The sequence below is a fragment of the Triturus cristatus genome, chromosome 4_1 (genome assembly GCF_964204655.1).
Source record: "Triturus cristatus chromosome 4_1, aTriCri1.1, whole genome shotgun sequence".
Lineage (NCBI taxonomy): Eukaryota > Metazoa > Chordata > Amphibia > Caudata > Salamandridae > Triturus > Triturus cristatus.
Window position 1 is genome coordinate 232467749 of NC_140585.1, and position 27230 is coordinate 232494978.

The 27230-nt window shown below is 44.1% G+C and overlaps 1 protein-coding gene across 1 annotated transcript in view; it reads left to right on the plus strand.

Moving 5' to 3' along the window:
* LOC146854171 (aldo-keto reductase family 1 member B1-like) overlaps positions 1-27230 on the plus strand; it is a 150023-nt gene that overhangs the window by 84841 nt on the left and 37952 nt on the right. Inside the window, exons 6-8 of the mRNA XM_085651945.1 lie at positions 4582-4688; positions 16336-16417; positions 24125-24208. Coding sequence (XP_085508071.1) covers positions 4582-4688; positions 16336-16417; positions 24125-24208 — 273 coding nt within the window. The remainder of the gene's footprint in view (positions 1-4581; positions 4689-16335; positions 16418-24124; positions 24209-27230) is intronic.

Sequence of the window (27230 nt, forward strand, 5' to 3'; positions counted from 1 at the left end):
TTTTCCAGGCTTTAGAATCAAGGCGATATTAGCTTCGTTCCATGAGGCTGGCATTTCAGCGCCTTTAATAAAAAGATCATTAAAAATCTCTAAGAGGAAGGGTATTAGTGTATTCGCCAAGGCTTTGTAAACCTCAGAAGGTAACCCGTCCGGGCCCGGGGCTTTGGCCTTCTTCCCTTGTCGTAATACAAGCTCCACTTCTCCTTCCTTTATCTCCTGGTTCAAACTCCTAGATTTATCGGCTGAGATGATTAAACCTTGGGATAACCATGCTTGGACCTCTTCCTGAGTAGGTTTTAAATCTTCGTGGTACACCTTACTATAGTGATTATGAAAGGCTTGTTGAATCTCCTCATTGTTAGTGGTAAGGCCGCCTGTGCAGTCACTTCGGATCTGGTCGATCGTGTTTCTCACCTGTTCTTTTTTTGCTTTCCAGGCCAATAGCTTACTGCAACCTTTGCTGTATGCAAAGTGAGCTAACTTGCTGGCTTCCCATCTTTTTCTAACTCTATCCTGTAGAACTGTTCACAGATTGGATTTTTCTCTCAGTATCTCTTGGAGAAAAACTCCCCGGGCTTCCTCCTGTGAATTGGGGTCAGAGAGATCTTTCTCTAGGGACTGGATCTTTTCCTCCACTACTAATAAGTCTTTACGATAATTGCGCCTCTTCTCAGCCGCTAGTGTACCTAACCTGCCTCTCAGGAAGGCCTTATAGGCATCCCAGATTACACCAGATGTAGCTGAACCCTTATTAAACAGGAAAAAATCCTCAGTTTCTCTAGCGAGTATGGCCACTATATCCTCATCCTGTAAAATTGTGCGATCTAGCATCCATCTTGATTGAGAGACTTTCTCATATAAATCTAGATATAGAAGTACTGCCGAATGATCTGACAGATGGGCACCCACATGCTCGACCTTTTGAATCCACTTAGTCAAGCTGCTGTCGGTGAGGAAATAGTCTATCCTGGACTGATGTCTATATTTATGGTTGTGAAATGTGAAACCTTTTTTTTTTAGTCCAGCCTTCAACCGCCATATATCTTGAAGTCCCAACTGTGTCATGACTTGTTTAATGAGCATTGACATTTTCGGGTTAACACATGTCCTACTGCCAGATGACCTATCTAGAGTATGGTCCAGAACAGCATTGAAGTCGCCGGCCAGAATGATTGGATCAGAGGAGTCCACCAATTCAGCTACTAGCTCTCCCAGGGGAAGGACATCATCCCTATTAGGACCATAATATCCCGCTAACATGAAGGGGTAACCTGAGATCTTTGCCTTCACCACTAGCCATCTGCCTGCTTTATCTGAAGTATGTGATCCGAGCACGACTTGTGGCCCTTTTTTGACAAGAATCGCCACTCCCTTAGTGACTCCCGACTGAGATGAACAGACTACTTGGGAGATCCAATTTTGGGTTCTAAAGAGGTCTAATCCCTCTTTCTCTGATAGGTGGGTCTCTTGTAATATAATGATCTCGGCTGGGCAGTCTCTTAAATATTGTAGGATTTTATACCTCCTCCCTCGTACCCTAAGACCGTTAACATTCCATGATAGTAATCTTATTACAGCCTTGCTTCTCTCAGTCATTCATAAAAAAGAAAAAACAATAATACAAAATAAAATAACACATAGGTGTTAGGAATATTTTCAGAGGCTCTAGAGGATCTATTTTTTTTTTCCCATTGCTCCCCACCCTGTGTCCCCCCCCCGCCCTCCCACTCCATAGAAAAACCCCCCCTATAACTACATGGCTCAAAGGCCATATGAGTGCCCCCCGCCTTCAAACGCCCCTGGGCTGAAAAAAAATATATATATATTTTTTTTTTAGTTGATTAGATTGATTGTATTCGTGCCTTGTTCGCCCTTCTTACCCCCTAACTGCCAGATTGGAAACTTTTGATGAAGTCGTCTAGCTTATCCACAGAGTAGAAAATATGCATTTTGTTATTCAGCATGACTTTTAAGTAGGCTGGAAATCTTAACTGGACTGAGGCGCCCAAGCGTTTTAAGCTCTCGATCCTTTGCCCCATCTCCCATTGCCTGTTGGAGGTGGTAACAGAGAAGTCCGATCTCATCTCGTATCTGGACCCATCCTCCTCGATTGATTTCAACCCCAGAGCCTTGGAAAGGATTTTCTCTTTTAGCGAGTAAGTTAGGAAATTTAATAGAATTTTCCTGGGCTTAGACCTGTTTGCGTTGAGTCTAAAGGGGTCTCTATGGACGCGTTGTATGTCTTTAGCTAGGTCTTCTTCCGACTCCTCTAGTTGGAGCTTATTCTTAATGAGTCTAACCACGTATGATTTGATGTCATCCCCTTCTCTGCCTTCGGGCACCTTCAGAATTTTTAAATTATTTCGTCTCTGGAAATTTTCTAGCCTCTCCACTCTATCCATATTCTCTTTTTCCACAGTCTTCAGCTTCTCAATCTCTGCGCAGTTAGCCTGCACCGTCTCTCTAAGCTCCTTGACCTCTTCCTCCAGTGAGGTTGTTCTACTGCTGAGATCATCTATCTTCCTCTCCATGACCTCACAGGCCTTTTTTATTTCAGACTGGTTAAATTCTGATATTTCGAATCTGTTCTTAATTTCAGCCGTCAGACCTGCTAGAAGTGCCCCTATTGATTTATCTTCTTTATCCAGCAGTATAGGAGTCTCGTCGAGTTTTGTTCCAAATTTCCCTGGAATATTACTAGTGTCAGTTACTGAGGTGCATGCTTCGTCGGCCCTTCGGACTGAAAGATCTGGAAAGCTTTCTGGAGATGTAACCTTCTTCCCAGCGACTAAAGAATTGTTTAGACCTGCCATAGCACTTTCCCCTAGGATTAATACCTTGGGCAGAACCCTGAAGAAAGTTTTGAGAGAGGGTGTGATTTTAATTTAAGGATCTTGCCTTTTATTTTTTGAGGATCTTGGGGCGGACCTTTTATATCTCAAGTTTATATCGGAAGGTGGTATATTTTTGGCTACTGTACACCGGAACTCGGGGGCTTCTATACTTGTCTCCTTTTCCCTGCCTATTATTTCAGCCTTCTCTCCAGCCCACTCCTGCTCGCTCCCTTCTATTTTCTTTTCGCTCTTGTCACTTCTGCCCCCTCCTACCCCCTTAGTGCTTTTCTGCCTGCCTTTCTCCCCCGCAATAAGCTCACATCTACTAAGGGATTCCCTCTCAGCCTTGGCCTCCGATGTTCCTGACAGGCTTCGAAGGGTATATATGGGTGTCCCCTCCACCTTATCCCCAGTAAATACTTTTTTTTTCCCCCTCCTTACTGTATTGGGGCAACGCTTCTGTGGGGCTGTAATTTCCTCCTCGTGGATCCCCCGTCTTCCCAGCGGGACACACCTATCTCTCGTGGCAACCTCCTCTCCCCTCAGCAAGTCGCCATTGCACTCCTTCCGGAGGAAACCCCCTCCGCCTCCTCCTCCCCGGAAGGAAATCCTCGCTGCCGCTCCTCTCCCCCTTCGGAGCTCCAGGGCCGCTCTGCACCAGGTCCGCTCCAGCGCTGTCTCATCTGCCGAGGAAGATGCACAGAGCAGCACGCCCAGACTCGCTCCGAGCTCTCAAGCACCCGAGCTCACGACGGTCGCCACCGGCGCTACTCCTCCACGCTGTGTACAACACAGACCCGTCGGACGAACAGCCAAAGCTCCTAGACAGGTATTTAATGCCGCTTGGTTTTCTTCTTTTCTTCTTATCAAGTACAGGAAAAGAGGTTTCTTCAGATTTTAAGAAAGGGTTTCGTGAAGGGTTAAAGCCTCATCGTCCTAGGTATTTAAGTATTTGGATTAAATTAGCATGCCAGGGACGCTCTCCCGGGAGCTGCACCCGCGACCGGTTACTCACTGGCCGCCATGTTTTTCAGAACCCTAGGTTGACGGGCATGACCAGAGGAGTGCTAATGCAAACTTAATATACCTATATCATTTTGTTGCTGAAAGACAGTTGAAGACTGAGAATATTTTGGTAGAGTTGATAGGTAATTTATTGTCATGCACTTGATAAAAGGATAAACCTAAATAAAGAGGTAATTACAGGGTCTAAAACGGGAGTTTGCTTTAATACCAAATGACCTTTAAATTCAACATTGTGCTTTCTGTTTCTCATTTATATACAAAACAATTTTTTCTCTGTAAGTACTATGAAAACCCCAAAAATGCAGAATTTAGATTATCTTTAAGTGTTTCTCCATGTTGCTTGCCATAACCGTCAGGTCATTTACAGCATAATACACATACAACAGTGCTCTGTTTAATTTGTTTTTTGTTTTTACTGTATATATTTACATAGCACATAACAAACCTACAGACATCAAATTGTGAGATACACTGATCAGTTACATAATGTGGAAATATAATAGTAGTATCTTTATAATATTTTTGTTTATTCACTGATAAAAAAGTAATATGTAGTAGTGCATAATTAAACATGGATAAATACAGATTGAAATGTGAAAAAAATAAATACAAAAAAACCATTTGTGTATGTGCGCACATGTACACAGGCACGTGTTGTCCTAGTGCTTTCCAAGCTCCTCTTCTGATAACAAAGGCTAACTTGATTTATCTTTACTTTCAGGTTGAGTGCCACCCATACCTAACCCAGGTCAAGCTTGTGGAGTACTGCCAGTCTAAAGGGATTGCGGTGACCGCCTACGCTCCCTTAGGCTCCCCTGACAGGCCAATGTAAGTGTCCATCTTTTTAAATTATTATCTTTATTACATTTTATAGTTTCAAAACTGATACTTCAATGTAGGAGTTTCAAATGATTAACTTTCTCAGTAATCAACTTTTTAGAAACTAATGAATGAGCCATGTGGAAGAAAAATATCTCTCCAAGCCCACCTGAAGGCTACTACAACATGATTAGTAAGCAAGAAGCACGAAAAAGCAAAACATTGTTACGCCTCACAAAGCAACTGAGCATCTAACGCTAACCCTCTCACTATTGTCCCCAACTTCTATACATTTTCTTCATGTCCGTGTTTAAAGACGGTATTCGCAGAATTTACATGACATTACCTAAAAACTCAGCAAGATTCCCGCAAATTTGCACGTAACGCATGCTGATTTTTAGCACTAGGAGCTTGCTCCGCATTGTAAATTGAGAGGGAACAGCACCACACAGCGCTTGAGAGGGTTCATCTTCTTCTTGCTGCTTGAGTAGATGTTCTACTTGAGTGGCAGCTTTCTCAACGTGAATGGTAGCGTCAGCTGGCGTTGAGAAATCTTGCTGGGAGGCATTCTAGCACTCGAAAATTGCGCTAGGGGGCACAGATTCTAGCTCACCAGCTTAACATTGGCAAGCTGCACGCAAGAAAAAACTCTGCCACGAGGCAGTTAGTGAAGTTTTTTGGGAACTTTCTGCTACATGTGGAGCGCAAAGTGGGCAAAACTCTGCGAACTCCACCGGCGAAGCAGAATCTTTCCCCCCCCCCCCTAGTTTAAGCAGCATACATGTGACAGAAACTTTGATTAACAGTACCAACAGCTGCCAGAGTTTCTTGAAAGAAGAACGAAAAAGAACATTCAAAATAGATACAGCAAAGGAGATCTCGGATGCTGAGCTAGTTGAATTGAGTATCCTCACTTCGTAGTGCCAGGCATGGAAGCAAGGCCAAGGCCAGTGGTGAGAAAACTTAAGTCTGATAATATAACCCAGGCCTACAAAATTGGTGATGGTTATGTAATATGGCTGTTTAGCAAGTGCAATATTAAACAAATGCAAAACAGGAAAACAAGTTCACATGGAATGCAAGGTGGATCTGCAACTGAACGCTCTTTCCTGACATTTACAGTAATCTGAACGGCATGTGTTAGAATCCTGGTAAAGTACACCAAGGCTTCCATCCGTTCAATGCTGTTATGTAGCATGAATAAACTCAAAATATTCCCTTTCCTCGATCTAAGGGATTGCCTGTTTACTGTTGTTGTAGTAGAGGCATGCATTTAGCTCCTGGTGAGAAGTCCTCTCTGATTCATGCATTGGTACTCACTAATGCAGCCCATAGTTTAGTCTATCCAGGAGATGTAAACAAGCAGCCATCATGCAGACAGCCACAGTAAATGGTCTTAAGAGTTCAAAGAGTAGAAGCAGAGATTCAACAGATAGGAACTGGTGTTATACAATTATCCATAATATTTTGTCTGAGTGTCCCTCCCAAGAGTTATAGCAGAGGCTAAAATAGGTAACTCTAACAGCTCTCTTTGTGGTAGTGTGGGCAAGGAGTTAGGCTTATCCAGAGGGTGTGTTAAGCATTTATTGTGTTCACTCACTCAAGGACTGATTACACACACTCAGAGACAGAATCCAGATCAATTGGCTAAATATAAAAAAGATATACTTGTAGGTAAAATGTACTTTCAATTGAAAACCCTTACACAGACATGCAATTGGGAATGGATTTGCAATTGGTACAGGTTGGTATGGGTTTTAAAGGCAGTTTATATTACACAGTAATTATCTTTAGCATACTTTTTGATTACTTTCAGATAACATTGATTACTGAGGGTGGCATGCCTAGATACCACACCTCCGGATCTCACAATACAAGGTAAGTAATACTTTTCTTGGCTTGAGTTATCATTACTGTTTCCCCATAGAAAACAACAGTTCAACACAACATTTTTGGCCCAAAATCTTATAACATGGTTTTCTACGGAAAAAAAGGGTTATCGGTTTCATAGGTAAGTAAACATTTTACAAGTGGGAGTTTTGGGCATTAGGATCAAGGTTCCCCAAGATCTAGGTAGGCACTCGAGTTGCACCATCAGCAGCACTGCCATGGACAACAATCAGCATAGGAGCTGGACCACCAGCGGCTGAGGGGCAGCCGGGTGCAGTGTGCCTAGAAGACCTCGGGGACCTTGTGGTTTCCGTGGAGACCTTTAGTTCGACAAAGTTGCTGCAGGCTGGGGCATGGAGACTTTCTGATGGCTACCATCAGCTGGATTGGTACGCTGGATTCTTGGGGGATGTCAGGATACTGTTGTTTGGGCCACCCAAGTTGTGGGGTGTCGGGTGCAAGGGTGTCTTTTGGTGTCACATCCTCTTACCAGCTCCGGTCGCAGTCAGGGCAACCCTTCAGGTTGAGGCTGCAGGCGTCTTCTCAAAGCTTGAGGGAGGTTGATGATCACCAGATCCCAAGTCAAGATCGCTGAGGAGACCTCCTCATGCTGTTGGGCCACTTGAACCCGGGCCGCGGGCATCGGGTGCAGAATTTCAGAGTTCCTGGGATCCTGATTCTGTAGGTGAGTCTTGGTTTGATCAAATCTTCTGCTTACAGGAAATGGAGTCTGTAAGACGGTTGCAGGGCAGATCCTCCATGCTCTGGGGGCAGCTGGCTGCTGGACACGCAGGTTTCTTTGCTGTAGGCAGGTCGGAGGCGGAACAGGCCGGTAGGGCTGGGGCCAAAGCAGTAGTTTTCCTCTCCTTCATGGGTCCTTCTTTTTTCCTCGAATCTAAGGAGGCAAGGTTCAGGGTTGCTCCTAAATACTAAATGTAGAGCGTTAAAGAGGTGTGTAAGTTTGGGAAAATGAAACCCTTCCTTGGGGCAGGTACACTCTCTGTTATGCACCCTCCAGTGGAATGGGGCATGAGCCTCTCCGAAATTGGCTGTATCCCCTCATCTTCAAGATGGAGGGACCTGAGCTGGGTATTCCCTCTGATTCTCCCACCCAAAGTGGGGTGCAGATTTGGTGGGAGCCAGTTGCTGGGGGCAGCAAAAGACAGGGACAGCTTCCAAAGGCGGCAGGCCTCTGAAGCTTCCACTTCGTGGACCCAGCCCATCCTGGGGGAGGAGGCAAGACACCTCTGCCCATGATGGGTTTTGTTTCTGGACCCAAAAAGCAGAGGCTCTCCACCCAGGGGTCCAGAAACCTGCCTGGTGGTGGCAAATGGCTGGCAGCCATTCAGGAACCACACTAGGGCTGGTCGCTTTTCAGGGGGCATCTCTAAGATGCCCTCTGAGTGCATTTTACTTTAAACCCCACACTGGCATCAGTGTGGGTTTAATGTGCTGAAAGATTTGCTAGCAAACGTCGCCCGTTTTAGTAAAGCCATTATGGAGCTGTGGGGTTCGTAATGACCAACCCCTAGACCATATACTCTTTATGGCTTCACTACACTTACAATGTCTAAGAATGGACATAGAAACTGTAGGGGTACAGGGCTCATGCCACTGTACCCTTGCCTGAGGGCTACTGCACCCTGCTAGAGGGGTGCCTTACCTAGGCATCAGGCACTGGGTTGTAGGCATGGCACACAGGGATGTGTGCCATGTTGATTCTTCACTTTTCTCTGCACCAAAACATGCAGACTGCAATGGCAGTGTGTGGGCGTTCAGTTACAGGGCCTCTAAGGGTGGCACAATAGGTGCTACAGCACTTAGAGTCCTTCCTGGGTCACAGTGCCCTTGGTACCCATGGTACCTTTTCACAAGGGGCCTTCCTGTGGCCAGACATGTGCCAATTGCGGGTACAAAGGTACAGTTTTCGGAAAGAACACGAGCCCTGGGAACCTGATTGGTGGGGGCCCAGGGCGCATCAGGTCAATTTGCATCAGAGGTCATTATCAGAGTGTAATGTTCAATGAATGTGACATTAAACAGCTCTCTCTATTGTTCTGGCATTTTGAGCATGAACAGCTTGCACCGATCTTCGAAGTGAATCCTCTTCCCAGCACTAGAGATCTACGTGCAAAGGAGGGCGCAATCCGCTTCTTCCTGCATGGGTTTTTAGTGGTGGGGGCAAACTCCACCTCTCAGCAGAATCTGAGTTCTTTGCCATTGGCAAAACTCCGCAAACCACTGGTGGAGTGGAGTTTACCACCTACCCCAACTCATTGTCCACAGAGCTTCCAAGGAAAATGACTGCTATACATACAAGATTGATTCAAGAAATAAGAACACTATGCTCCAGTCTTGTCCCACTTATCATACCACCTTAGCACAAGAAACCCACACGGGTTCCAGTACAAGCCTCCAAGCTCTGGAACTCACTGCCAGCCAGCACTGAAAGCACCCAGGAGCATATGCACTTCATAAGAGAGTTGAAAACATGGCTATTTCCAAGACAACTACAATAACACACATTCCGGCAACAGAACCCAGAAAGACAGTCACACCCCAAGCTCGATCATTTGCTTACAATCCACAGATTGAAAACAACCAACCAGCAATCTACTTTTGATGTTTTGCTATACAACGTTGATTTGTATCGCCAACTAATCAACCAAGAGGGTATCCAGCCTCTTGGGCAGCTGTGTAAGTGTGTGATCCCTATTGTGCTTAAATGAAGAGCCAGGTTGTCAGCTTCTTGTACAACTCAAGAAGTGAGGGGGAGGCTATGATGTGTTGAGGGAAGCTTTTCCATGTCTTGTGTGCAATGAGGGGGATGAGTGACCTCCAGTTTTCCTTTTGTGGATGGGGCAGAGTGTAGGTGTCTGGTGGGTTGGTGAACATGTTTGCGGCTGTTCAGGTAGTCTAGTCCTGTGCTGAGTAGTGCTTTGTATGTGTATTTGAGAAGTTACAATTGGCTGTGCCTGTAAATGGGGATCCCGTGAAGTTTTTCTGAGTTACAGTGTGATATGGGTGCGATGTGGGAGGCCGAGTATGAGTCTTGCAGCAGTGTTCTGGATGGCCTAGGGTCTGTGTAGGAGTTGTTTGGAGATCCCGGTGTAGAGTGTTGCTGTAGTCCAGCCTGCTGGTGATGAGTGCTTGTGTGACGGTCCGTCTGCTGATCTGAGGCAACCATTTGAAGATTTTTCGCAGCCTGCATAGGAAGTTGAAGCAGAAGGTGCACACTGCGTAGCAGTTGGTTCACATCCAGTCTGCTACCAAGGTTGTGCAGTTGGTGAAGTTGATTCTGGTGGTGGTTGTCTTGTCCGTCAGAGAGAGAATGAGTAGTGTGTTATTGGCATATGAGATGATGGTGATGTCTTGTGATCGGATGATGTTAGCGATCAATGTCATGTACATGTTATAAAGAGTGAGGCTGAGGGACGATCCTTGTGGAACTCGGCATATCACTTTCTCAGGCTCTGATTTGTAGGGTGGCAACCTGACCCTTCGGTTTCTTATGTGAAGAAGGAACAGATCAATTTCAGAGCAGATCCTTGTATACCAATCTCATGGAGCTTTCTGATGAGGGTGTAGTAGGAAACAGTGTTGAATGTTGCAGAGAGGTCAAGCAGGATTAGGGTCGCTATTTCTCCTCGGTCCAGGATGATTGCAGTGTCATTGGTGGCCACGATGAGTGCTGTTTTGGTGCTATGGTTCTTTCTGAATCCTGATTGAGTGTTGTTTAGAAGATAGTAAAGTTCAAGGAGGGTTGTGGGTTGTCTAATGATGGCATTCACAGTCATTGGAAGGATAAGGGAGCATGGAGATGGGTCGGAAGTTGCTCAGTTAATTTGTGTCGGGTGTTGGCTTCTTGAGGAAGGCATAGATTTCTGCAAGTTTCCATTTATCCGTAAAAGTGATGGCTTGATGGAGGTGTTGATGATTTGGGTGAGGGTGGACCTGATTAGTGATCTTCCTAGGATCTACAAGTGGTGGGGACATGGGTCAATTGGGACCCCTGAGTGGATGGTTCACATGATTGCAGCTGTGTTGTTTATGGTAAGGGTTGTCCATTCAGTCAGGTGGCCCACTTGGTTGGTGGTGTATAGGTTAGTGATGAGTTCTCTGGGGTTGGGTTGGTGTGCGTAGTTGCTGTAGATGTTTTCGATTTTGCTGTGAAAGGGGAATAGGTTGTCACAAAGTTGTTGGGAGACAGCAATGTTGTTGACAGTGCTGATGTTGAGGTGAAATCCTTCACAATTAAGAAGATCTCCTTGCAGCTTTTGGATCTTCCTTCGTTGTGGTCCTTTAGTGCTTTCTTCATGGTGTTTCTTGATTGTGATTGATCATGGTCCAGTCCAGTGCGTCTGTCAAAACCTGGAACTTTTGGAGATATTTGGCACTCATGAAGGGGTTCTGTTGAACCTTTGGGATTGAATTAAAATGTTATCCTTGGTTACCCATATCTTATTGCATCATTGACGCTTGGGGCATTTTGGCATTTGGACATCATTTTGCATCTGATATATGCATAAAGCAAAATGTCATTCAGGGGACTTCGACTGCCAACAAATTTCATTCTGCTGTATATGGGAGCTAATTTCTTTATGCAAACCAAAAAACAAATTGAGACAAGACCCTACAAAAACTTTCCATTGAGGATTTTTGACCCCACTGTGCTGTTTGCGAATTTTCATCAACCTCTCATAACAAGCATGCTGTTAGACGTGTCATCCTTAGGGAGGTCTTCCCCCAAACTTTCTGCCTGCTTACCTCCTCTTTTTGCTGATTATTTTTGTTGGCCACAGGACTCTAAGCACTTTACCACTGTGGACCAGTGCTAAAGTGCATGTGCTTCTCCGCTAAACATGGTAACATTGGTCTATACACAGTTGACATACTTTACAAGGGACATCTGTGTGTCCCTTGTAAAGTAGTATACCACATACCCAGTGGCCGTAACCTAAGTGCTTTTAGGGGGCCTGCAGCACTGATTGTGCCACACACACAAGTAGCCTTTTCAACCTGTCTCAGGTCTGTCATTGTAGGGCCTGTGTGTGCAGTTTACTGCCACTTCGACTTGGCATTTAAAACTACTTACCAAGGCTAAAACTCCTCTTTTATTACACATATGTCACCCCTAAGGTAGGCCCTAGGTAGCCCATAGGGCAGGGTTCTGTGTAAGTAAAAGGTAGCACATGTTTTGCATTCCCACCAAAAATTATTTTTTTAGGACTGTGAGGCCTACTGCTCCCATAGGTTAGCATTGGGAATACACTTTTAAACTGTGATTCCTGATTAGAATGGAATAGCTGCATCATGTTTGATATCTGTGGAATGGTAATGATAAATCCGCTTTACGGGTAAAGTTGGATTTAACATTATTGTTTTAGAAATGCCACTTTTAGAAAGTTGGCCTTTCTCTGCTCCTACTGCTATGTGTGCCTGCAGCCTGTCTCCAATACACATCTGGGATGGGTGACAGCTACTCTCTGTGCATTCCCTCTAGAAAGCCACACACACCGGAAGGGAGGTGGGACAGTGAACTCATCTGCATTCTGATAGCTCTTCCTGGGCAGGAAGAGAAGGGGAGCGGACACACCTGAATAGGAAGTGTCTTGTTTCCCACACAAAGGGCTGATTATCCCCTACTGACAGTCTGAAGCCAGGGCTGGGAAGAAATGGTCTGTGTAAACTTCAAACAGCCTTCTTTGAAGTCACTCCAAAATCAAAGGCACAACTACGCATAAGTACTGGGGCTCTGGCCCTACCAAGACAGTGCCCTACTGGACCCATGAAGAACTCTGGCAGGGATAAGGACTGCTGTGCTGTTCCAAGGACTGCCACTCTGTTGGACTGCTGCTATGGAAGAACTGATTTTCTGCTCCTATGTGCTGCCTATTGCTGGCTACTTTCTACCCTCTGCCCTGCCAAGGAAAAGGACCGGACCCATCTCACTTGAAACCAGAGTGATTCCATGGGATCGCAGGTGTGCCCTCTGTTCTAAAGTCTCAAGGCCATCAAAGACTTCCTACAACCATGCAATGTTACCTGAACTCTGCCATCTGTGTGTCCTGCCTTGCCAAGTGGTGCCAATCAGGTCTTGGGCCCTTGTAAATGCTTGTTTCTGCAGAACACTTACATCAACGACTTTGTGCTGATTGGAGTCACCACATTTCCCTTCTACACCAATGCAGCAACTGCCCGCCGACTTCACCTTGACGGACTGTGCAACTCAATGCTGATGGACTGCCTGGCTCTACGACAACACATCACAACGTTTCAATGAAGTCTCGCTGACTGCGCGGATCAAAACCGATGCATTGCTTTCATCCATGGGATTGACCACGACGCTTCATCCATCTAGGGTACTTTTTCAGCGGTACCAGCGTGAGTCCTGTAGCTGGCGTGCCCTCCCATCACGGTTGGCCAGAATTTCAATTTCCCAAGGTCTAGCGCGATGATACCGGTTGGCGCTTTATGACTCTAAGTCCTATATTTACATTTAACCTTGAATAATTCATAACTCCAGTTCTACTTAATGGTTTTTTGTTGTTTTGGTCATATTTTTCTTATGGAAAAATATATTCTATTCTATTGTTCTGACCCTGTGTGGTGTACGTTTGTGGTGTTTTTATTGTGTTAACATGTGCGTGTATGAGTGTGTGTTGCACGAATACTTTACACATTGCCTCTTTAGATAAGCCTGACTGCTCTATGCCAAGTTACAAGAGGGGGAGCACATGGTATCTTTTAGTGTGTATCTAGCTTACCCCGAGTAGAGTGGTGGTTCCTGCTTGGACAGGGTGCATACCTCTGCCAATCAGAAACCCCATTTCAAACATTGGTGATCAGCGGTGAGGATACGACTTGTGTTTGTGCAATACCATATAGTAAGTTATTGTTCACTACAAGTCTATCCTAAGACCAATTTGAACCTTTTTCAATGCTCCCTAAATTGACATCTTTGATCTTTGCAATCAGTAAACCTATACAGTGGCCCAGCTCAAGGGGTTCTGCCAGGATAGAAGGGTGTTCACTAAGGGAAGAGCTAAGAAGGCAGGGCTTCATAAAGCCTTAAGAGCATGGACAGCAGCCCACCAGGCCAACACAGTGGACGAGGAGGAGGGATCAGAGTCTGAGGAGGAGGAATTGGCCCAGGACCTGTCTGGAGGTCTTGTCATGCAGACTACTGATGTGGGGAGTAACATCCTCCCAGGCATTAGTGTGTCTCCAAAGAATTAACCTGTCCTCAGAAGAGCTGGAGGACAGGAGGGAGTAGAGGAAACTAAAACTAGACCTTACAAAAGTGAAACTGGATAAGGAGCAGGTCCTAGCCAAGCTCGAGAAGGAGCGGGCCCTTGCTAAAATAGAGAAAGAGCAAGCTCTACAAGAGAAAAAGCTGATCGTGGAGGAGAGGAAAATGGTCCATGAGCTCAGCATGAGAGAGCGGGATAAAAGAGCCCTAGAAGTGGGGTCCAGCGACAGCAATGGTGGCAGCATACCTGCAGTGTCCACTAGTGAGTCCACAGTCAGGATACTCAAGGATTTGATGCCCATTTATGGAGTGGGGGATGACATAGATAAATGTGTTTCAGCCTATGAAGTGGTTCTATGAGTGCACAAGGTCCCAGAGGAGTTGTAGGGTGGTAGGTATATGCCGACAGTGGAAAGGGACACACTCCTTACATTAGAGGTAGAGGACTAGACATGCTACACTGCTATGAAGGCCATCCTAGTCAGTATGTTTGCGCTGGCCCCTGGGAGGTATAGGCTCATAATCAGGGGCACCCACAAGATCCCATCACAAACATGGGTGGATTTCCTTGATTATGCCAGCAAGGCATTGGAGAGCTTGATGAGGGGCAGCAAGTGTTGATGATTATTCAGGGCTGTACAACTTAATGTTGAAGGAGCACATGCTTGAAATTTGTTTTCTAGAGCTGCACCAACACCTGGTTGATAGCAAATAGACTGGCACCAGGAAACCTGCTGAGGAGGTTGACATGTGGGTCAGCATCCGAGTGTCCAAGTGGATATCTGGAGGGAACTCTCAAAAGGGTGGTCAGGGTTCCCACCAGAAGAACGAAAGGGGAGATAAAAAGAAAGAGTTCTCTAAAGGCCCTCCCACCCCAAAACCATCTCAAGGCTTCACTGTAGATATCTGTAGATAGCAGCTATGGAGACCCAGTAATAATATCTTTGTTATGGTGGAATGAGGATGAAATAATTATGAAGTCTGAACTTGTGACACTTTGTATGATTTTGAAATTTAGAAACTTTATGACCCTTGTACTGTGGAGGCATGAATGAAAGGGCATGTCAAGCAGTAGATTAAAGTACAATAGTACATTGCTTTGTGAAGGAGAAGCCTTGGACTTGAGCACTGTGTCCACTGTGATGTGAAGTTACCTGGTCAACTCTTAAGTATGCATCCTATGATCAGTAAACCTCAAACACCTTAATAACATGAATTTAAGGGGAAAATGTTGACTTCTCTCTCTCCACATTTACCTCTACTGTTGTGATTCTTTGCTGCTGCCTTTAAATGTTTTCCTAATAGCTGTACTTTAGCACCGGCATCTCTCATTTCATGCTGTGCCTTTTACTAAATCAGCTTTACCCATCTCCCTAGCACCATGAAGCACAACGGTGTGCTTGAATAAGACTAGAGTCGAGCACATAGCGTGATAAAGTGCAGCATGGACATAATCAGAGAGGTGTGCAGCAAAACGTGTTGTACACCTGGAGATTGAAGACTCTTAAACAGTGTCCATTGCTCCTACTTACACATCTACCTTCAACCAGTTCAAGGTCCAGCTTTGACTGCTGCACTGTCCTGTGCCATTTTATACACTGTTGTGATATGAAATACTGGACAGCTTAGAATGATGTTAAGCAGCACTGCAGGTTATTAGTCAGCCGTGTGTCACGTGGAACAGCACTTTAAAATATTGAGTACCATTCTTTCAATCAATCTGGATTTGTTGAGCCCAAATATTCACCTGTGGGGGTATCTAGGTGCTCAGATCCTGCTGCGATCAGTCAAAGAGCCAGGTCTTGAGGGCCTTTCTGAATTCTGTGAGAGAGGATGTTGTTCGGAGATGGAGGGGAAGATTGTTCCAGGTCTTGGCGCCGAGGTAGGAGAAAGATCTTCCTCCACTGTGGCTTCGACGAATGCGGGGAGTGTGATCAAGGGCTAGGGATCTGGAGCACAGCTGTCTGGACAGTTGCAGGTAGTTCAGGCAGTGGTTGATGCATGCTGGCCCTTGGTCGGGACGAGCCTTGTTGGGCATGTATCAGCATCTTGAAATGACATATTTTCTGGATGGGAGCGAGTAGAGGTTCCTGAGGTGGAGGAGGGGGGGGGTAGGGCGGTGATGCAAGTTTATTTAGGGAGGTTGCTGATGAGTCTTTGTTATTATTGTGGTGTATTGTTTCAGCAGCACTGTGAATAATCCTTATTAATGAATATTTGAGGCATGTTCCAAAACAAGTAAAAGTTATTTTGTTCTTTGGTTCTAAATTGCTGTAAGCTTTCATTAAATCTCCTTAGATATGTCCAAAACCCCATTTAACTTCAACAATCCATGTTTTGTCCTCCTTTTCCCCATTCCGTACTTCCTCTCTCACTTTATACCTTCTTTTTTTTATGAATCTCAAAAATGGAGCACTACGGAAAATATAAACATAACTGCAGTGTGAACTTGTAGGATCTACGCATTCTGCCTTTTATAAATGTCACTACTTCTTCTCCTACTACCTTCACTAGGGCCAAACCTGATGATCCATCCCTCCTGGATGACCCTAGGATCAAGAAGATTGCCACAAAGTACAAGAAAACATCTGCTCAGGTACCTGGTGACAGTGAAGTTTAGTCAGACTAATGGCTCTAAAAAGTCTAATCTACTGATCCTTTTATCCCTCTACTTTTCTCAAACAATTCCATATTTCTCTTTGTAACCTTTCCTGTAATACATTTCATGTTAGTTTTTGTTCTGCCTGTTGCTTCTAAGGGTGTGTTAACCTTATTAAAGAGCATATGTAGTTCTGTCGTTGACCTTAGATATATATTTGGAATAATATATAGACCTTCAGTAGGAGGCTGAGGGATGACTCAGTTAGAGATTTTGCACCCGTCTACTAACCCCTGATCACTGTAAGCCATCTTAATTCCAGATTCACAGGAGCTTGACAATTGTACACACTTTGAATTGTAATTTGTGGATTTCCAAACTCTTATTCATCTTTTTCAACTCATCGGAATTATATTTAATGCTCACTCTTCACCTCCAAACAACCCTTGAACACTATGTGTCTTTGATCTTTTGGTCTGGACCCCACAAGTCTGTGAGGCTTACATTTTTCATCAGATCCCTAGTGCCAAATACCCCATACATCCACTGGCCTGTCTATAATTGTCGCAGCTTAGTGTGGTTCCCTGTATAGTGTGGTTCCGTGTGTAGTACCACTATCAGTACATCAGCACTGTAGTAATGGTAAATAAAGAATTTTATTTGTACATGGTTAATTAAAACCTTTACAAACTAATTAGAACTTTGCTAAAAATTAGCATAAAATTCATTTTATACGACTTTCTAAAATTTTAAAATGTACTTAATGCCAGTTTATGGCCATCATTGTAATTAAAGGTTCATGACTTCAGGGCACCGTCTCGGAGATATTCGGTCTGGCTTTTATTAATCCGCAGTCAACGTGCTCTTCTGTCATTTTGCTACTAGTTCCAAAATCTTTGTGACCAGACAACTTAATTTTGTTTTTTGTAGGGTTAAAGCACAGTTTGACCGCCTGCCTGCATGTTTGAACACCATGTATTTTAAACGATGGACGTAGTAAGTTGTACCTCAGGTCCTTTCGTTTGGGGCAGATGCAGATTACATGAACGATATCTTTTTTGCCAGCTTTGCACAGCTTTCCCAAGGCAGCAGATGAGGAGCAGCTGGAATTACACGAAGCGTAATTTTAAAAACGTTTCTTTTGTCTTTAGATTCATTCCAATGTTAAGATACACTTGAGGTTGCAGTGTTGCATAGTCGCTGAGTGTAATCCAGCCATGCGCTCTTTTGGATAATGTCTCCTTGTCCTCAATACTCAATAGTGGAAATGATACGTGCTGATTTTTTTGCGTCTTTTTTAAAAAACAAGAGATCAGTAAGGGTGCCCCAGAGGTCTGACAGTACCAAGGTTTGGAGTGAGTCAAATAAATAGTCTCTGGCAGAGGATTTTCGATGGTGGAGCAGCTCTTCCCATAAATTTGAGTTGAAAGAACCAACCTCAGCGCTGCGAATCTTGTGTCAGGTAGTGACATACACGCTCCTTCCTTCCAGTGTTTGTTTTAACAGACCAAATTCAAGCCGAATTTGTGCTGGAGAAACGTATCTTGGCAGATTGAAGAGTGCTCTGTATGAGTTTGCTATCACTATATCCAATAGCGTAGCATCCTTTCCTTGAAGGGGTTCACTCCCATATGTAAAGGTTGGCTGTAGCTTTGCTGGCAGGACCTGGAGCAAGGGGTTAAGCATTAAGTCCGGAAGCTTGACCTTTAAAGATTTTATCGCCAAACAAGTCACGGTTCCCTTTCCTCCCAAGGACTCTAGTTGAGGCTTGAATGAGTTCTTATGGTCCAAGATTACTCTCAGTTATTTATAGGTAGTTACCAAATCCAGCCCTTGTCCATTTAGATGCCAATTGTTTTTCCTTTTTTTCCGATAATTCCCTGTCATGACTTTAGATTTGGCAACATTTATTTGCAATCAATTATTTTCCGAAAAGGTGTGGGTTACATTCAAAAGATGTTGGAGGCCGATCAAAGTCCGACTGATTAAAACCAGATTGTCCGCGTACAAAAGATTGGGATTTGTGGCTTTGGTATAAAAGTCTCAAAGTCCAGGTCCTAACCTTGATCTGTTTAAGGTGCCTTCACAGTTCTTCTTCATCTCAGTTGGGGCCATGGCCTGCTTTGAGAGATTCATCTTTCTCTGATAAGAAACAAAGAAGGCGTAAGAAAAGATAGAAAATGAAACAGGAGTGGCGTGAATTGGTATGGATTTTATTGCCTCACCCAGACTCTAGGAATTTCAGTACTGAATAATGGGCAACTACATCAGTGTTTCTTCTGGCACCATGGGTTGTTTCCCAATTTTTGCTTCGTCCGCTATTGAGTCCCCAAATATTTTTGGAATCAGTGGGGGAGTTTACTGCATCAAATTTGTTTGATAGAACAGCAATTTAGGTCTCCAGTGGGAGATCTTGTCATTTTACTTCAGGTAGTATGGGCTCATCTGCAAATTTAGAACAAGGACAATTCCTAATCCTTTTACTACTCTAGACATGCCGTTTGAGTCAACTGGAAAAACAAGTTATTCTTTATGCCTGTAGTGTTTAAAGTAATACCACAGTGCACTTAAAAAAAAAGTCCTGCCTTCTTTTCTTGTTCTCCAGAATCTCAAAATCCTTAGAGTTGCAACTTACATTCACTAGTTTCTTTTGGCAGAGAGCTGTTTTCCTTGCCAGGAGCAAGAACTATCCCACATGTAGTGATGGCATCTTCAACTTGAACATTTTAAGGATGCCTTAAGAGAGTATGATCCTGCAACATAACCTGTCCTCAAACAAATGAGGATGAGTCTTCTCGTCCAACACCAGGGATGCAAGAAAAGCGTTGAGTGAGACTTTTGAGGATTTCCCGAAATCTGATGGTGATGATGAACCCTTACATCCATGTACAAAGGTCTATCTTCGATCCTGTAGATCTCTTCACTGCCTTTTGGCTAGGGTCACCCTACAGAAATACCAGATACTTACATACAAACGGTAAACAGCCCTCACAACGAAGCCGTCAACCCTCATGTAATTACAACGCGGTCGTTACAACGACCGTGTTGTAACAACGCATACCGTTACCCTGCAAGTCGTATCAATGACTTGCGGAGGGGGGAGAAGGTGTTGGATTTAAAATCCAACACCTTCCCTACTGTTCGCACAGACTGGAGTTGAAATAGTAAATTATACTATTCCAACATCCGCAAGTTGTTGTTCCGACTTGCGGGGTAATGGTATCCATTGTTACAACGCTGTCGTTGTAACGACTGCGTTGTAATTGCATGTGGGGTGACGGCATGCGTGAAAAGGAGGCATATTCCATACAAACACCTAGAACAGTAATTGGTTGTTGACCAGTGTTATAGAAGTTCTAGGATGCCTTCTTCCTTAAATCTGCCATTTCAGTTTTTTTCGAGGTTTACAACTTTGAAGTAAACAAGGACCTCTGTTAAGCCTGGAATCCTGGCTAATCAAATAGTCCCCACTGAGGTGGAAGACCTCATTCCGTGCCATCCAAATACCAAATACAAAATATCCAAGGGTGAGACCTTAATTGTGATAGGCAGTATGCTCTGGTAAAAGCTTCTCTTGGAAAAGACAAAGGTCCAGAGCCTCAGCCTTCTCTGCCTGAACCAAGGCACGGGCATTTCAGGACAAAGTGTCTTTAGAAATTAACAAAATACTATTGGGCTAATTACAAAGCAGAGGTACCCGCCCAGTGCAGCCAACAGGTTGTTATGTTAAGTAAATGTGCTCCATGTGCCTATACTATAAAACACTTGACATAGTGTGCCCAAATGTTGACTCACTGACTGTTGCATGTAGAAAGTTTTAGAAACCAATGCGTAATAAGGGCATTAGGCAGTGGTGCTCTGAATGCATAATCCTTGAAAATGCACCTGCAAGCTACTATCAAGTAAATGAAAGAGCCACAACATTAACTGGAGATTGTGAATGAGAGAGCGTAGAGACTGCTTGAGAGAGGCATAATTGAAGAGGAAAGGAGGAGAGAATAAGAGAGCGAAAGAGAGGGTGAATGTGTATATAATGTTTATAACATATGATAAAAACCAACTGGGAAGTATTGAGTTTGAAACGGATCTTCTACATGCACCGGCAGTCGAGATCTGCAGAAAGATTCTAGCAGTACTGGTAAGGAAGACTTATTTATTTATTTATTCTGCTCATTCTCCTTTCATTGCATTCTACAGCAGTGCTCAATGCATCTGTTTAGAGCAAATAAGTATACTAATAAAGGTGAGAAGCGCAGACGCACATCCAAAATGAGTGCCTTGGAGCTATGGAAATCATTAGTATAAAGGATGTATGAGGTGCGCACCATGACGATATGTCTAATTCCTGGGTCTGTGTTGCACATCACATGTGCAAGAAGTATTTTTATAGTTCTTTTAAAAAACGTACCCTTTCTTTTCCTAAATGGACCTTTCCAATGTAGATCATATTGGGACCATTATGCAAGATGTTCTTCAGTTCTATGCAAGTGTGCTCCAGATCACAATTGTTGTTTCTTGTCTTGGGAGCTACCTGTCCCATCAGCCCTTGCATCAGGAGGCACCACCAACATTCATCGCAGTTGAGAGGGGCAACACCCCTAGCGCGTTATAGCGCTGACAATAACCCTGCTGCATGGGACATTTTCTTGTGTCTAGGACCTCTCCCATCAGCCCTTGTGCCCGGAGGCGGCACCACCATTCACCGCAGCTGAGAGGGAGAGGAGAAGGACTCCCCTAGCGCTTTATAGTGCTAATGACAGCCCCGATGCATGGGACATTTTCTTGTGTGAGGACTCCCTGTCCCATCAGCCTTTGCGCCCATAGGCACCACCACCATTCACTGCAGCTGAGAGGAGAAGGAGCAAGACTCCCCTTGCGCTTTATAGTGCCAACGACAGCCCCACTGTGCGGGACACGCATGGGCTGTGCCTAAGCAAAGTCTGGGCCAAGGACGGGCCCGTCTGTGCCTGTCAGAGGTCGGTGGCGGCTGGGCTGCCCTCTTGGGTCTTCATCCGGAGGTACCTTCTCTTAGTTTTTCCTACTGCTCTGTGACCAACTTTACTGGAATGTGGGCAAAAGCAAAGCCATAGAGGATTCTCCCACCTCCACTCCCCCCGTAAAAGGCACCTCAATAGATAGGATGTTAGAGAGGACTTTGGGGGTTATCAGTACCGAAACTGCACTGAAAGGCACCTTTCCCTCATTCTGGTGTGGTTTCAGGTGCAAATGCAGTCTCTAATGCAGTCTCTACATCTTCCGATACAGTGCTATCACCCAGCGATCCTCCTCCGGCGAGCACTAGGTTTGCATCTGGCATCACGTCCATTGCTTCTGAAAGCCCTCAGCCACCTGTAAATGTTAAAGGGCCTAGGCGGGTGGCCTGAAATAAAATTGTGGAGGCTGCTAACTAAGGATGTCCCTCATTTTGGCCCCCAAGCCAGGTCCAGCCGCCATCATTGCCTATGGAGGGTACAGAGAGCACACCTGCACATAAACCCTTTCGATATTACAATTAATAGAGGACTGTATCATCAAAGTTAAGGCACTTCTTCTAGCGGAGCTTTCCCTAATTATCGCCCGCTTAAATGCAATTGAGTAGGATCTGTCTGTTATTAAGCAGTAGCAGGTTTCACATGTACTAGTGGCCCTAGTAACCCAGGGCAAGACAAATGGGTAATTTAATTCCCTCAATGCTTCAGGGCCTATGACATTTTGGAGGTTTCCAACAGACGTACACTGCCCTGATATTACTATCCTGACCTCTGAGCAGAATTTTTCTGATTGGTCTCACCTGACCCCCTTTTCTCCACCTGCCAAATCCTTGCATCATCTCCAGGGCCTAAATTTCCCAGATGATCCCATCCCTCATGGAATTGAGAACAGTGGGTCATTTCTTAACCTCAGCCAACCAGTGGTGAATCTCCCTCCAGCTTCTTGTCCTTCTGTGGCTATCTTAACCAGTGTTCCTCCTTTGCACAAGGATCAGAGGGAGACGCCTGAAGAACTTTTTAATAAAACTCTGGACTGGCGCGTGTGGTACATTAATTTCTCCTTCTCTTCTGCAAACAGTATTTTATTGACTTGCAGGGTTGGTTCTATTGGGCCTGGACCAGTGGCCAGATGTAGTGATAATGTTATCATTAATTTTAGATCACCATTATTAGTGCGGAGTTTGCTTTTTGGATGTCTAAGCAAAACCGGTATTCAGGAGCAACATTGTTTTATTACCTTTACGTTATTTTTACAAACCACATTTTCAACCCCAGCCGGCCTTTAAACAGCAGCCACCAAATGTTCATGATTCACAAGTGTCCGATCGCGTTACCCCAATTTCCCATTTGCAGTGCTGATGTTTTTAAAGTACTTACCTCAAATCATTTTAGATTTTAGCAGGTTTGGACTGACTCCAAAATTGTCACTCAGGCCGTTCCCCCTAATACCAGTGTAAAGGGGAATGATACTAGGGAGGTCAACCCTTTACCGTCTGATGAACATTTAGTAATTCCCCCTTTTGTAGTAGGTCATTCTTCTTTTTATTTGTTCACCTATGTGTCCTGGTGTCCAACCTTGGGGTTACAATTCTTATATGGTGGGAGCGGACCATTGTTTCTCCTTGCCGAGCCAGAATGCTGTGGGTATTAAGGATAAGATTACCAACCCTGCACGGGTTAACTTTGTTGTTAGATAAAGCAAATAATCCCTTTGGTCTCCAACCTTACCATACCCAGAGGCGCAAATAGAGCCAAATTTCGGGGGGGAGGGGAGTGTGGCTCTGAAAGAAATTCGTTGGGGGGGTAATTCTTCCAGCAGTTGGAATTGTGCGTAGATGCAGGGTATCGAAGTAGGGGTGAAAAAAACGACAAAGCCTCATTAACATGCAAATTGTCTTTTAAAGACCTGTGAAGTACTCGGGTGCGACTGAGTGTGTGCCCTGGAAGCTGTTTTAGCCCGGGCTGCCACACACGACGGGGGGGTTAGGGGCTGAAGCCCTTTGAGCCCAATGGGCGTTGCGCGCCTGACCATACCCTACAAGCAACACAATCCTTATCTCAATCGCACCTCATGTATACATCCCACCCCCACTGTTAATGATAAAGATGGCGTGAGGCCCGACAAAATGGCCTCTCAGGGCAGCACAGCCTCGTATTACTAAAGTGCAAAGTGCCGATTCGAGCTAAATTAAAAACTATCATATTCAAGTGCAAAACGTACACTTCACGATTTTATGTGTTATTCGGTTTAAAACAGATTCAGAGGTAAAATACCAAATAGGTAGAGACCCTACCCGTCCGCTCCCGTGCCATTACGTAGTGAGCTGAGGCGAGACTCAGCGTGAAAGCTAGAATGCTGACAAGAGAAGGCGTGAGGCACAACAAAATGGCCTCTCAGGAAAGCAGAGCTTCGTATTACTCAAGTGCAAAACGTACAATTCACGAATTTATGTGTTATTCAATTATGTTTTAATTGGGGTTTTTTAATTGTGTTGTTGTGTTTTTGTTTTTACTGCATTATCTTTTCTGGTTTTATACAAAGCCGAATAATAACTATCTTGACTTTTATGGTTTCATCGCCTCTTTTCAAGTGGCGACCCTACATGTCAGTAGAATGGGCAGACACAAGAGCTAGAAGGCATTTATCCTCTGAGTTTTGGAGGCTGTTTTCAGAGGACCGTTCATTTAAAAGTATTCTTTTGTTTTATTGTAGGTGTTACTGCGGTTCCAAATCCAGAGAGATTTGATTGTAATTCCCAAATCAGTCACTCCGGAGCGTATCAAGCAAAACTTTCAGGTGAGGTGCAACACTTGGGCTGTACCACTGTGCTAGTTTCAGGGGTGAAATGTGCTGTGTGTGTCAGATTAATAGAGCTTGGGTTTTATGGAGACAGTGAAAGCAGTCAGGTGACCTAAATCTGATCTACTGCTTTTTGTCATGTTCACCCCAAGACCACTGGGGTCATCTGGTAGATTCTCTTAGCCCCCAAAAGAATAAATGCCTTTTTCAAAGCAAATGAGGACTGGCAGGTGTCTCTCACTCCTGCCTTTAGCGATTTATGCTCCATTAGAGCGTGAGTGTTGGAAGTCAGGCAAAAGGGTCAGAGAATCTCTTATCTCCAGGTGATCATAAATGGAGCTATGCCTATGTACCCCGAAATTAGTAAACACACACAATAATTGGTATTTTACTATGTGGAATATTTTATTATGTCTAACTCAACTGCAAATCATATGCATCAGAATGAAGATGGCTATTATGAACAACTCTGCAGTCATTATGCAATTTAGGGCAAATGTTAGAAAAGCTATAATCATATTTTCATCACACATCCGTAGCCTATTATTTTATTCCCTGCCCAAAATGTCCAAATTGTTATTCGCCCTCTCAATATATGACTTATTATTTTGCTAAGCATTATTATGCCAAGTCATGAATAGTTTACGCACATAGCTTATGCTGTCATCGAGTCCGCATTTGGAACTCTGGGACATATTTACACGGGCATTGCGCCACTGGAGTGCCACTTTCCGACGTTCCAGTAGTGCAATTCCCTGCTCCATATGTGGAGGTGTCCGTTCATACACAACCACAATCATTCCTGCAACGCAGGCACCCTTGCACCACGGTCATGGTAGCCTGCGCTGGCGCTAGGCAGCTTTTTTGTGCTGGTGCAAGGAAAAACACTGGTGGGGGTGGGGGTGCCATATTCTTGTTAATACTGCGCATCATAGCTAAATTGCTTGTAGTGCCGCGCTGCGCCATTTCTTTGTAAATATGCCCCTAGCCTCCCTCAGCCACTGGCCCTTCAGTACCATTGGTTTCATATGGAGCGTGGCAGGATTGTTTCTGCTCAACTCCTATCTTGCAACATTAATGTGTTGACCACATGCCTTTTTGCATAAATAATGAAAGCTAATGCTAATGTCTTGGATCTTTTTAAGGTCACTCATCCGTGCAGCTGCGATTGCAAAGCACGTGAGAGAAATGGAAAGGTTTCTGTCTGTGTCTTTTTTTAGTTAGTTTGAGCAGCGATAGAAACATTTTGAGTTTCTCAAATAAAAACTTGGCAATGCAGCACACATTTTGTTAGCATAACAATTCAAATAATTAGTCTGCTTTCTAGGCACTATGCCTCTTGCACACATTCTCTATTCTGTTAGCACGCTCACAGGTGGTGTGGCGCAGCGGCCAGGGCGACTGACGCTGGACGCTGGTGATTACGGTTCGATCCCCGGCTCTGGCGGCAGGGGTCTGCCCAGCACCATGTGACTCTGGGCAATAGCTCGCTTAATCTTCCCGACGGCCCCCAGTGCCTTGACACCTTCGGGTAATTGTTCGCGCTTTACAAATACTGGACATTTACATTTTACATTTACTCATGTTGTCATATAATCAGGCCTGCCATATATTTAACTTGCATTTTATTTTATAAAAGCTTTGTCACACATCACTGAATGTTTTTTTAATGTAAAATTTTTATTGCAAGCATATTGCAGTTATATGTGGGCAGTAGCACATTTTCTGTTTTTTGTGGCATGTTTGCAATTAGAAAATTAAAAGAATAATCGTTGCACCCATCTACTATGGCTATACCTATTGAGTTTGCCAATGCTTGTTTTATTCTGGAGAAGTTGCAGCATTCCGACAAGGTGGTTTAGTCATTTGTGGCCTTCAAGCTGGGTGGAAGCGGTCAAGGTACTTCTAAAAAAACGCTCTTTGGGACGTTTGGAAACTCTTTTTTCGAAACAAATATAAACAGTACGGGAGCAGAAAAATTAATGCTGAAATATTGTGTGACAAAACTTTTTTGTTCTTAAATATTGTATAGAAAAATATCGTCCCAATTGAGTTAATAATACAAAATATTCTCTTAATGGAATTATATTTTATAAACAATGTTTAGTCAACAATATTAATTCAGACAACATTTTTTATCGATATTTTGATTTGCGACCATCCAAACTATTGGCACTGTGACAAAAAATTATGAAGAAAACTCCACTTTACTGTCTAGCATTCTCAAAGATCATGCTGCTGGCTTCCACCAAGAGTTGCTCCTTCTCGAATCAATCTAGAAGAAAAGCATCAGGAATATATAAGGCTCTCCAAAGCCTTGTAGCAACAGGGTGGCCCTGACTTAATTCAAAGCATCTGAGCCTGTGGAAGATCAAGTGCGGGGGGGGGGGGCGGGGGTGAGAAACAAATTACTGTTTAGAACTGCAGCTTGTTAGTGTTGATATCTTTGATAAATTAATGAATGACACTCCCTCATCTTCAGATTTTCAAAGCACAGGCATATAATGTAAGCATCCTCCTGCGAGACTACTCTCCAATTACACACTTGTGTTTTGAAAATCTGAAGATGACCCCCTGTGCACATTAGATTTTTTGGGCACATGCAGTTTTGTGAATTACAAATCTCACTATTGCTACCTTCATTAAACCGAAGATTTCCCAACTTGGTGATGGGCAATAATTAAAAGCAGTTGAACCTATGAAAGTAGCAGTGTTAGAAAACTGTAGTTACAGGTAAGTAACATTGTCAACTACAATTCTGAATATTTTGTAACAAAGCACAAAATAAATATTTAGTAAGGTAGGAACTTTCATCAAACTGGGTTGGGGCAATTTTAATAATGGTAGGTTGGGTAGTTTTAGGAGGGGAGGGAAGGTTCATACCAATACCTGCCAGATAAGGGTGTGACCACATCATCTCCTGGTTGAGCCTGGCCATTAAATTCCTCAATTATAATTGAAAATCATAATCAAGGGAAGATGGAAGTTTCTATCCATTTCCTCATTTAAAGTACAAATG